At 42.0% G+C, this 13,121-nt stretch overlaps 1 protein-coding gene across 2 annotated transcripts in view; it reads left to right on the top strand.

The window, feature by feature from the left end:
* The window catches only part of snx27a (sorting nexin 27a), a 43,500-nt gene extending 36,928 nt beyond the window's left edge, over positions 1-6,572 (top strand). For both annotated transcript variants that reach the window (XM_036970607.2, XM_090228260.1), the window contains 3 exons: positions 857-916; positions 2,086-2,134; positions 2,698-6,572. In XM_036970607.2, the coding sequence (XP_036826502.1) occupies positions 857-916; positions 2,086-2,134; positions 2,698-2,765 (177 nt within the window). In that variant the 3' untranslated portion in view covers positions 2,766-6,572. The remainder of the gene's footprint in view (positions 1-856; positions 917-2,085; positions 2,135-2,697) is intronic.
* Positions 6,573-13,121: the final 6,549 nt, after the last annotated feature.

Raw genomic sequence — 13,121 nt, 5'->3', positions numbered from 1 at the left:
AATCAACAGCCTGATCACCTCTATGCAAAGGAGATGTCGCGCCAGACACTGACTGGTTTTCTGATCCACGCCCCAACATTGTTTTTAAGATATCTGTGACCAACAGATAAGTATCTGTATTCCCAGTAATGTGAAATCCATAGATAAGGGCCTAATTTATTTATTTAAATTGACTGATTTCCTTCTATGAACTGTAACATGCAGACCACACCGCTTGCGTCAAGGTGCGCGAGCATTAAAAAATAAATGTACCCATACATGTTATTCAATCATTGCACCTACACTGCTCGTGCGCGCCAATGAGCGTCTGCATTGCCAAGCACTAAAATAGCCCTAAAGTCAGTTCTATTTGTGACGCTGAACATAGTGCAAGTCCTGCCTCTCCCATCTCCTCATTGGTTTATACAAGCATATTACCCACTTGCCATCTCCTCATTGGTTAAACCCACGTAGGTGATTGAAAGATGAACTGAGGTTGGTTGGTCGTGGTAATACACCTTTATTATGGAAGTTAGTTGCCAATCGTCATATAAAGTCCAAAGAAGAAAAAGCCTGGGAGGAGAGATGACTAGAAACGATTCAGTTGACCATTTTATGTGTGGATTAATTGTCGGAGTAGATGACCTTGTGCATTTTTAATGCTTTTCGACCTGTCCACAAATGATTATAAATGGTTCAGAGTTTGTTTTGATATTTCAACCTGTGTGTCGAGATCGCGTTTGGTGTGGGGGAACAAAATCAATTGGCGCACGTGGACGCACAGGTTTGGGCATGGTGTAACTTGCGTTTTTATATTTTTGTTAAGTGCATGTAGAAGAGTTCATTCTAACAAAGTGTGTTTGTCGTCTCTCCCTAGTTCAACTACATGCACGAGTGCTTCGAGAGGGTCTTCTGTGAGCTCAAGTGGAGGAAACGGGTAGGAGTCACACCCTTCCTTCTCCTCCAATACACAACTAATTGTCTGTATCCCAAATGGCACCTTATTCTCTTCATAGTGCACAACATTTGACAAGAGCCCCTATTAACCGGTCAACAAATGGTTACATTTTATCCAAACAGTAAAAGTATGTGACCAACTGAAACTTTATCGGATCGGGCAGCAGGTAGCCTAGTGGTTAGAGCGTTGGGCCAGTAAATGAAAGGTTGCTGGATCAAATCCCCGAGCTGACAAGGTAAAAATCTGTCGTTCTGCCCCTGAACAAGGCAGTAAACCCACTGTTCCTAGGCTGTCATTGTAAATACGAATTTGTTCTTAACTGACTTGCCTAATTAAATAAAAAATATAAATTATAAAAGCATGTTTCACTACCAGCTTTTTGAGGTGCTCTCACGCTGGCGATAAGCAATTTAATTCCACTAAATTATGCAAATGTACCTATAGACTGATGAGCATGACCGGTCAACCATTAACATCCCTAGTTTTAAAGCGAGTTTCCTGCAATTCTATGCATTTTGCCATGGCTAATGCAGTGTTCTTTTGATCAAACATAACAACAAAGTTAATACTGCTCAATTCATTTTTTTATAAAGTATTATTATTTTTCTCCCTGACTGCCTAGCTTTTTTGTTGGTGATTATTAGTTCTTAAAGATTGTAGTATGAAAAAAATATATTGGTCCATTATCTTTTCTACATACTTTATATATTTTTAATTGTTATTTTTTTTACTGTTTCGACTTAAGCGACCCACCCAAAGATTACAATGGCAGTACAATTCCATTGTCTTACAATGTTGTTTAAATAAAAAAATACATGTTTTATGTTTTTACACCAGATAGGTGAATTGAAATGCGTTGTTTTACAGGGTCAGCCATAGTAGTATGGTGCCCCTGGAGCAAATTAGGGTTAAGTGCAAGGCGGCGTTGACAGATTTTTAACCTTGTCGACTCAGGTATTCAAACCAGCAACCATAGTTACTGGCCCAACGCTCTAACTGCTAGGCTACCTACCGCCCTCACCATTGTAAGAGTTTTAGACTATGGATTTTACAACATTAGGTGCTCTAAATGTCCATTTCCCTCTCTCTACGCCAATGGTTATTTTCTAAAAAAATAACTCTTTCTCCTTTCCCTCTCCACATGTTAGGTTGAAGAGGAGGCCTCTGACAAAGACAACCAGAACTGCAGTAACAACGGTAAGTGTGCTCTGGAAAGCCTTGTTGTCCAACATAAACCACATGAACCGGTCACAATGCTGCTGATAAGAGGCTACTTATTTCACGAGTTTTAACAGTCCACTATACTCAGTGAAATGAAAGCTTAAAGCACCCCCCGTCCCGTCCCCCCCGTCCCGTCCAATATTCCCAGTAGGTAAGAATGAGTGAAGAACAGAGCAAAGTTGATCATCTCCTGAGGCGAGGTGTACAGGAGCACATATACAGGTCACTTCCTTCCCAGGCACAAAGATGAATAAACCCAAACTGACAGCTATTTACCCTGTGGGAGACTGTCATACAGCAAAGGCAAATGAAAGTAATATGAATGGCAAATGCAAAGTGACCAGTAAAGACAAGTGAACAGCAAAGGAATGTGAATAGCAAATGAACAGGAAAGGTAAAGGGCAGCAAGTCACCAGCAAAAGCAGAATTGTAGCGTGGACACTGGACACTATGTCTGCTCTGTTTGTTACATCTGCAGCTTCACTGTCAGGAAGGGAGGGTGGTTGAGTTTGGTGTCTTGAACCTTCTCTCTATTCTAGAATATCTCCCTGCTCTGGAGACACAGAAGGGATGGCGCCATCTAGGGGGCGAGATCGCCACATCCTAAATACTCCCAGAACCAGAATCGGTCCACTCACGCCATCACAGCCACAACCGAGGTTGACATCTGCAAAAGAAACAAAAAAACTAAGAACTTAGATGATCCACTCCCCAAATGACAACTGGAAACTGATTTTAAAATCACACAAACCCAGGAATTCTCAGATAGACGACGAGCAATGAAGGAAAAAAAACATTAATGTCATTACTAGATGTTCATAGAATAGCATATACTTTTTCCTCCATGCATCACCCCTCCGACATGGGGCGGGACACTAGCTGAGTTCTGCCACCCCACTGGTTGAAGAAACAGAACAGTACAGTTCGATTGGTCATGGTTCACACCAGTCTGCGGCACCATTGGGCGAAGGGAACTCCTTGATGCGATCAACCGATGAAACGCCAGCGAGGAAGCCAGCCGACATCTGCGACGTGATTGTGACGGCCAGCTCTGCCACACGTTTGGTCTTGGCCAATGCTTTCAATGTGCCTCTGGTCTACTGAACTACAAGCTGACATGCTGGGAAACTAAATGGAGGGTGGGCGGGACACCATTGTCACTGGCAATGGTTTTCCCTGATGCTGGACATTATTAGATGGATTGGGTTTTCTGGATAAGGGGGGTAAGAAACAAAAGGTTATCTGTCAAAAGCTGTAGGCTATAAAAACAATTGTTGCACAATTAAAACTCCCAGTAATTAGTTGTGTGGTTAACCTAACAAATTACTGGCAGCTTATCCAATATGTGTGTGCAACTCTATTTTTATAGCCTATAGTTTACTCGCCGTTAGTCAGCACATCTTCTAACTTTTTGGGCACCAGCTTATGCTTTTCAAAAGCATAGGAAACAAAAGTAACTGACTGGAGATGCAAGGGGTTATTGTGTTTTGTTCATTAAAACAATACAGCTATGTTTTAGAAAAATCTGCTAAAGTGATATATTAATATAAGAGCTCAACTAATTCCGTATTCTAACCGTGTGGAAAGCTTCCTTCTTGGCTTCTCATTCTTGCTCTATTTTTCACATTTTCTAACCTAGCTAACACACTAGTCTAGAATGATGTCTGTTGGCAGTTCACCAAAAGATTGAACATTTTATCACCTTAAAATGTTTGTGGTGATTCAGCAGAAATTCCAAGTTCGGAGGTAAAATTGTGTTTTTCATCAAAGTAGTGTTGCCATCTATTGAAGGACGTCGGGGTTTGACCTTGTGAACTAAACGTTCAGAGAAACTAGAAACCAGCTAATATTTCCCCCACTCTGAGTATTGATGAACAAACAGACCGGGATGGAAGTAGTGTGTTGGGTGCAGTGCATATTGCAGACAGCAGAGAGCGGTAGAGTACTATGTACTACTGAGACAGTATTGAACAGACGTGACAGAGATTGCTCCGCTGGGCTCTGTAAATCAACCACTAAGTACTGCTCTACAGTTTGACCATTACCCGTGTGTGTGTGCACCAGTGTACGTGTGTGTGTCTGCATATAAGTGGGACCATGGCCACAGTTATGATGCATGTTGTCTCTCTGCCCCTCATTGCACCTTGTCTAACCAAACGGTCACAGTATTAAGGGGGTGTGAGCATGGGGCGTATTCGTTACGCCAATTCTGTTGCAAAACCTGTCTTACACGGAATGAAACTGAGTGGGACCTACCTGAATTTGGTGGATAGAGAGAAAGATTAGTACATAGATATATATCTCTGTTTTGGTTTGGAAATGGTCTCTGTAATGAAGACACCCCAGTGTTACTCTCAGTATTGTTAAGGCTGTAGGCTTGATTAGGATGTGATATGTGGGGGTTTAGGTTTTGAGGCAGCAAATAAAGACCAGACCTGATGTAGTGCACCTCTTTTGATGGCTCCGGTCATAAGTAGTGCACTACATAGGCAATACAGTGCCACTTGGGACGCACCACAGAGCGGGTTGTGCAGGGTGACAGCTGTGCAGATAGATGGATGGGAGGCATTTCCCCTCCTTGCAGCCTTTTCAAGCTGTGTAAGGTTAGCTCACACCTCTTCCATGCCTCAGCCCCTCTCGCTCCTCCCTCTCTGTAGCAGAAACTATGTTGAAATAAAGGATATTACTGAAGTTTGACAGGTGTAACATTTGACCATTCTTAATTGAATGGTTCTGCACTGTTTGCCTTCCAAAAGGAGAATAACCAATGACAACCGATACACTAGCATTTCTGTTATAAACACCACAGCTGCATCCTGAAAGAAATGCTAAAGATGTGCAATTGAGGTGCTGCCTATTTGTTTTGACAGCCAGGGTAATAGCCAACTTAGAGATGGATGACAAAGATAGCAGATGCTCTACCAGAACGTGTGTGTGATTTTGAGAGGGGGGAGAGAGACGATGAGCAGGTGTGTGTGTGTGTGTGTGTGTGTGTGCGCGCGCGCATCCGTTCTGCGTGCCAGTGTTCCGTTCTTCCACTCCAGGTTGGTCTGCCATCAGACTAGATGTGGTTGCCTTAGCAGCACTACGCTGTGTGAGCATGCCCAGTCTCGCCCCAGACAGCATAACAAAACTGACTCACCCACCCTGATAACGTATTCATGTTAATGTTCTTTAATGTTTGATGTCGTCGCGATGGTATCTGTTCTTGTGAGAGAAAAAAAAGCCTTTGACAGACTTCGGTCTATGTCCCTAGGCTGTAGCAGGTGCTGTCTGTTGGCTCTTATACCCTGGAAATACAGGGGCGCATGCATACCAATTCGCATACACAGGTGCACACACTTGTATGTGGAGTGGGTTGTCAGTGGTCCATCGTCATGGTTACAGGGAGTAGGAGCCAGTGAGATGCCGGGGATGCTAAGATGTTGTCTTTGTGACTCATTTGTTCCGAGCTATAATAACGCTAGTCACCTGTGCGTACTTTGCTGCATCTCTATAATGTCAGTTGTAAGAGAGTGATCATGTCTCCCCGATCGAATGTATTTCAAAAGGTCTTTCACCCCTACCTTTTTGTTTGCGGTATTATTTAAAAGGTCAGTGTCCTCTGATAGCAGCTTGACACTGTTGTTGTAGATTCGGCCACCACTACATTACCATAAGATTGAAAAAAATGGGGCCACGTTCAGTAGCCAAACTCCTTATTCTACATGTCGAAAGGGGTGTTTGTTCTACATACTGTTTTTATATCTGAACGTTCCAAAATGTTTTGCCCTGTTGAATGCACCCCGGCATTAAAGGATGGCACCTGCTTCTTAACACTTGAGCTAGGCATTCTAAACGACTAACTAACGTAAGTGCTGTTTTCTGACTGTTAGCCTTCTTTGTGTAGGTAAAACATGGATTTCTGTTATTTTACGTTTCAGATGAGCAGGGCTTTTGTTCCATGGCAAGTACAGTAGGTAACATTAAAAACCTAGACATGTTTATATTTTGTCTTCAGCATAACTTGTAAATGATTCCTAAAAAATGTCCTTAGGATAAAAATTCTCTCTCTCTCTTCCTCTCTTCTCTCAAAATTGAAAACTTTAATTTATTTCAGCAAATTATTAAAGCTGTGGGAAACCATAGTGTGGTGTCCTAGTACTACTGTAGGGTATTTGGGGAAGCAAGACCTAACTAAAATATACATTGAGTCAAGTTTTGGAAGTTAAGCAGTGTTGGATTTACTTATCAAAACTAAAAACACGAATAAACAACTGATACTGAAACACAAAATGGAAAGTTTTTTAAAAATATAAAATATATGGAGGTTTAATTACCAATATAAAAATGGAAAAAATATTACAGGTTTGGAAATGTCATGTAGAGAAACATTGTAACGTTATTTTAAATAAAATTATATATTGAAGAAAAATGGTGTTCTATGTTTTTACTGTACTTTTCTTTTCACCCCTAGGGCAAAGACTATAATTGTTTGTGGTCACACACCCTTGCATGCTGAATGTGAAGTTGGTAATTAGCTCAATTTGTTGTTGGAACAACTCATTACCTCCTCCTGTCATTTTGATAAAGTACTCAGGTGGTTCTTATCAATGCATGGACCGTTATTCTCCACAGGGATATCACTGATGTCTTGGTTCTGCTTCTGTGAAGTCTTCATTACCCTCCTGGGCAGGGATGGACTGGCCAAAGGGCAATTCTGGAAAATGCCAGATGGGCTGGTCCATCTTTAGCCCAGTGGGCCTTATATATTTATTTTATTTGTTTGTTTTGGGCAAAATTGTAATTATTTGGCTAGTTTTGGGGGTCGGTGTGGGGGCCTCAAAAGAGAAAAAATGGGCTGGTGTGTTAGAAATGCCCGGGACGATTTGATTTGATCGCTCTTTCAAAAAGTCAGATTTATAAAACCTGTCAGAATAGTGCCCTAAAAAAACTGTATTAGGGAACACTGACAAAACATTAAAGTTTCGATGGGCACTCCCTGCAAAGGTCTTTATTATACCGTCATTGTGCTGTCAGTCAGTCATACATTACCATGTTTCTGTGATGGCACTATGACTTAAGGCAGCTTGTTAGGCCTAGCACAAGCACAGATGAAATGGAGTTAGTTACTAAAAAAAAAAAAAAACAGTTACACAAATTATCCAGAATTGCTCATGTGATCCTTAATCGCTCGCTCCCCCTTAGCCTTAACAAATGGCTTATTTAGATTTCTCATTATGGTAGAGGAATTCGGTTTGTCCAGGTAAATTTATATAGGGCTCAGGGGCCAATTGATTAGAGCTGCACTTCTGACTGCTCTAATCTTCGAGAGGCTGCAGCTGTATGTCAAACCTGGCACCCCAGTGGTAATGGGCCCCAATAAAGTCCCCGGCTGAGTCCCAAATGGCAAACTATTCCCTACAAGGGCTGTGTTTACACAGACTGGCCAATTCTGATCTTTTGACAATAATTAGGCAAAAGATCAGAATTGGGTTGCGTGTCTAAACAGCCATTTTGCACTACTTTTGACCAGAGCCTAAATGGGCCCTCGTTAAAAGTAGCGCACTATATAGGGAATTACATAGCTACCATTTACCTGATAGTACATTTTTAGGTTAGCAGTGATTAATAGTGCTGAGCGATTAGTGCCTTTTGAGGTTGGTATAAACAATTGTAAAAATATATATATATATCATTATGCATCATGTGGGTTGAATGCTGTAACACAGAATAAAACAATTAATAAAAGTCCCATGATGGTAGTGTCTTCCCCTTACTTATGACCATTTATTCACGTTACTTTGATTACATATTTCAGTTGTGTATATTATCATCTAATCTCTCTAATCTCTCCCGTGCTTCTACACCTGCATTGCTTGCTGTTTGTGGTTTTAGGCTGGGTTTCTGTACAGCACTTTGAGATATCAGCTGATGTACGAAGGGCTATATAAATACATTTGATTTGAAATAATTGAACAGACATCAATTACTTATTTAATAATGAAAATGTCAGTTAATCGCACTAGTGATAAAGGTACTTTTGTCTTTAGTCTGAGTTCAACATTGTTCATGAATTAATGTTAATTAATTCTCTTTTTTTCCCCCATTGATCATGGAAGTCTGAGCTACAATTCAATTCAACCCACGTGCACTTTGAACCCTGACCAACCTAGCTGTTCCAGGTGACTCTCTCTATATCTCCAAGTCCATTTCTACTCAAAGAATGATGTTCCGGACTTAATCAATAAAGACCCAGTATAAAAGTCAGCTGACCCATGTTTCGGTCCACCTCAAACTGTCCAACCTTGATTTACGGCCAGACTAGAATACCCTCATTGGCCCACTAAACGCCCACAACCAGCTGACCACTTAATCTTGTGACCGCAGAGGTTTGGGACAGCTGAATGACAGTCAGCATGGTGAGTGAATGTGGCTTGGCAGGCTTAGTCTACGTCCTGAATGGCACTCTGTTCTCTGGTGCACTGCTTTTGACCAGAGCCATATGGGCCCAAATAGGATGTAGGGTACCATTTGGGACGTATCTTTAATCAAGGCAGTCCCCAGGTGGGACCAGGCGAGTACGGGCATCAATCACAGTCCGGAGCAGGTCTCTGCCTCTCACTCTTCTCTTCTCTCTCTTTTCTTTCTGTCTCTCTCACTCTGCTTCACATCAGCTCTATCGACCAGCGCTCCCGGCCGAATGGTAATTAAAAGGTATTGATCATCCGCACATCGGGAATATGGTCCGAGGGAAACAACAGAGCAAACTGTAGGGGTGGGGGGGTTCTGAGAGGCTGTATTTAAAAATAAAATAAAAATAAGGATGTGGACCTACAAGCCTTGTGTATTTATTCGGTGTGTGTAATGGATGTTTTTGTGCTATGTAAATGGTGTGTTTGTTGTGTGTTCAGTATTAACAGGTGTATGTCTGCCGCAGGCATGTGGTTGTCTCAAATCGAGCTGTAGGTTTTCATTCTGCCTTTGCTCTGCAGTAATGTAGATTTTAATGAAAAATTGCAGTGCCCATTCACACATACTCAAACAGTCTGAGGGGTAATGTTTCCAGCCGGGTACTCTTCAATTGGCCGCCTGGAGAAATGTCTCTTGGTGTGGAGAGTGCATTGGCTACGCACTTGCTCATTAACTGAGAGAGAGAGAATGAGCGAGAACTGGTTGATTCGAAGCATGCACATATGCATTCCTCTACACACACAAACAACAGCACGGGACACACACACTCCCCTTATCTACTCTCTTCTTTTTCCATCCGAGTGAACCCAGTAAATTTGAGAGCTGAGAGTGCCAACACTGCACATTGCCAACCCAAGAGCCTCTGAAAGAGGGAAAGTGAGAGGATCGAAAAGAGAGAATTACCCAGTCAGACAGGCCTACAGTACAAGAACAGCTGCTATAAGTATAGCCCCCCATCTGTCTGACACACTGAAGCTCAAACACTGACCACACACCCTGAGAGAGAGGGAGATGTACACACACACACACTACCGGTCAAAAGTTTCAGGACACCTTCTCATTCAGGGTTTTTCTTTATTTTCACTATGTTCTACATTGTAGAATAATACTGACGACATCAAAACTATGAAGTAACACATGGAATCATGTAGTAACCAAAAAAGTGTTAAACAAATCAAAATATATTTTAGATTTGAGATTCTTCAAATAGCCACCCTTTGCTTTGCACACTCTTGGCATTCTCTCAACCAGCTGGAATGCATTTCCAACAATCTTGAAGGTGTTCCCACATATGCTGAGCACTTGTTGGCTGCTTTTCCTTTCCTCTCCTGCAGTCTGACTCATCCCCAAACCATCTCAATTTGGTTGAGGTCGGGGGATTGTGGAGGCCAGGTCATCTGATGCAGCACTCCCTCATTCTCCTTCTTGGTAATATACCCTTACACAGCCGGGAGGTGTGTTAGGTCATTGTCCTGTTGAAGAACAAATGATAGTCCCACTAAGCCCAAACTAGATGGGATGGCTTATCGCTGCAGAATGTTGTGGTAGCCATGCTGGTTAAGTGTGCCTTGAATTCGAAATAAATCACAGACATGTCACCAGCAAAGCACCCCAACAACATAACACCACCACCTCCATGCATTACGGTGGGAACCACACATGCAGAGATCATCCGTTCACCCACACTGCGTCTCACAAAGGCAAGGCGGTAGTAACAAAAAATCTCACATTTGGAGTCACCACCAAAGGACAGATTTAGTCCGGTCTAATGTCCATTACTCCTGTTTCTTGGCCCAAGCAAGTCTCTTCTTATTATTGGTGTCCTTCAGTAGTGGTTTCTTTGCAGCAATCGACCATGAAGGCCTGATTCACAGTCTACTCTGATCAGTTTATGTTGATGTGTCTGTTACTTGAACTCTGAAGCATTTATTTGGGCTGCAATTTCTGAGGCTGGTAACTCTAATGCACTTATTCTCTGCAGCAGAGGTAACTCTGGGTCTTCCTTTCCTGTGGCAGTCCTTATGAGAGCGATTTTCATCATAGTGCTTGATGGTTTTTGCGACTGCACTTGAAGAGACTTTCAAAGTTCTTGAAATTTTCCGTATTGACTGACCTTCATGTCTTAAATTAATGATGGACTGTCGTTTATTTTTGCTTATTTGAGCTGTTCTTGCCATAATATGGATTTAGCCCTATTACTATAAGACCATCTTCCGTATACCCCCCTTGTCACTACACAACTGATTGCCTCAAACTCATTAAGGTAAGAAGTTCCACAAATTAACTTTTAACAAGGCACGCCTGTTAATTGAAATGCATTCCAGGTGACTACCTCATGAAGCTGTTTGAGATAATGCCAAGAGTGTGCAACGCTGTCAAGGCAACGGTTGGCTATTTGAAGAATCTCTAATATAAAATATATTTTGATTTGTTTAACGCTTTGTTGGTTACTACATGATTCTATATGTGTTATGTCATAGTTTTGATGTCTTAACTAATTTTCTACATTGTAGAATAATAGTGAACTGCAAAAAAGGGCTTCACCGGCAAGGATATTGCTGCCAGTAAGATTGCACCTAAATCAACCATTTATCGGATCATCAAGAACTTTAAGGACAGCGGTTCAATTGTTGTGAAGAAGGCTTCAGGGCGCCCAAGAAAGTCCAGCAAGCGCCAGGACCGTCTCCTAAAGTTGTTTCAGCTGCGGGATCGGGGCACCACCAGTACAGAGCTTGCTCAGGAATGGCAGCAGGCAGGTGTGAGTGCATCTGCACGCACAGTGAGGCAAAGACTTTTGGAGGAGGGCCTGGTGTCAAGTAATTTTCTCTGATTAATCCCCTTTCCGATTGTTTGGGGCATCCCGGAAAAAAGCTTGTCCGGGGAAGACAAGGTGAGCGCTACCATCAGTCCTGTGTCATGCCAACAGTAAAGCATCCTGAGACCATTCATGTGTGGGGTTGCCTCTCAGCCAAGGGAGTGGGCTCACTCACAATTTTGCCTAAGAACTCAGCCATGAATAATGAATGGTACCAACACATCCTCCGAGAGCAACTTCTCCCAACCATCCAGGAACAGTTTGGTGACGAACAATGCCTTTTCCAGCTTGGAGCACCTCTTGCCATAAGGCAAAAGTGATAACTAAGTGGCTCGGTACAAAACATCAATATTTTGGGTCCATGGCCAGGAAACTCCCCAGACCTTAATCCCATTGAGAACTTGTGGTCAATCCCCAAGAGGCAGGTGGACAAACAAAAACCCACAAATTCTGACAAACTCCAAGCATTGATTATGCAAGAATGGGCTGCCATCAGTCAGGAGGTGGCCCAGAAGTTAATTGACAGCATGCCAGGGCGGATTGCAGAGGTCTTGAAAAAGAAGGGTAAAACACTGCAAATATTGACTCTTTGCATCAACTTCATGTAATTGTCAATAAAAGCCTTTGACACTTATTAAATGCTTATGATTATACTTCAGTATTCCATAGTAACATCTGACAAAAATATCTAGACACTGAAGTAGCAAAGTTTGTGGAAATTAATATTTGTGTCATTCTCAAAACTTTCGGCCACAACTGTATATACCGAACAAAAATAAAACTGTAACGTGTTAGTCCCATGTTTCATGAGCTGAAATAAAAGACCCCGGAAATGTTCCATACGCAACTGTTTTTACATCCCTGTTTGTGAGCATTTCTCTTTTCCCAAAGATAATCCATCCACCTGACAGGTGTGGAATATCAAGAAGCTGATTGAACAGGTGCACCTTGTGCTGGGGAAATAAAAGGCCACTCTAAAATGTGCAGTTTTGTCACACACCATGCCACAGATTCTTCAAGTTTTGAGGGAGCGTGCAATTGGCATGTTGACAGCAGGATATATTCACCAGAGCTGTTGCCAGAGAATTTAATTTGAATTTCTCTATCATAAGCCACTTCCAACATCGTTTTTGAGATTTTAGCAGAACGGCCTCACAACCGCAGACCACGTGTAACCATGCCCGCCCAGGACCTCCACATCCAGCTTCTTCACCTGTGGGATCATCTGAGACCAGCCACCTGGACAGCTGAATGAACTGAGGAGTATTTCTGTCTGTATTAAAGCCCTTTTGTGGGGAAAAACTAATTCTAATTGGGTGGGCCTATGCCCTCCCCCACCCATGGCTGCGCCGTTGCCCAGTCATGTGAAATCCATAGATTCGGGACCTAATGTATTTATTTAATTGACTGATGTCCTTAAATTAACTGTAACTCAGTAAAATCATTGACATTTTGTTGCATGTTGCGTTTATATTTTTGCTCAGTTTAATTTCCTGCAACAAAATGTATTTTTGACATGGATAATGCTGTTCTTTTGCTCAAACAATAACAAAATGAATACTGCTAAATTAATTGGTTTTGAAATGTTCAATTCTCCCTGACTGTCTAGCTTTTATTTGGGTGATTTATTAGTTCTCAAAGTTTATATTATAAAAAATATATACGTCCCTTATGTTCTTTACATACTTTAAATCT

This window comes from Oncorhynchus mykiss, chromosome 30 (assembly GCF_057628025.1).
Source record: "Oncorhynchus mykiss isolate SJ-2025 chromosome 30, ASM5762802v1, whole genome shotgun sequence".
In the NCBI taxonomy this organism is placed as follows: domain Eukaryota; kingdom Metazoa; phylum Chordata; class Actinopteri; order Salmoniformes; family Salmonidae; genus Oncorhynchus; species Oncorhynchus mykiss.
Note: the sequence above shows the minus strand (reverse complement) of the source record. Positions and strands in the feature narration are given on the sequence as shown.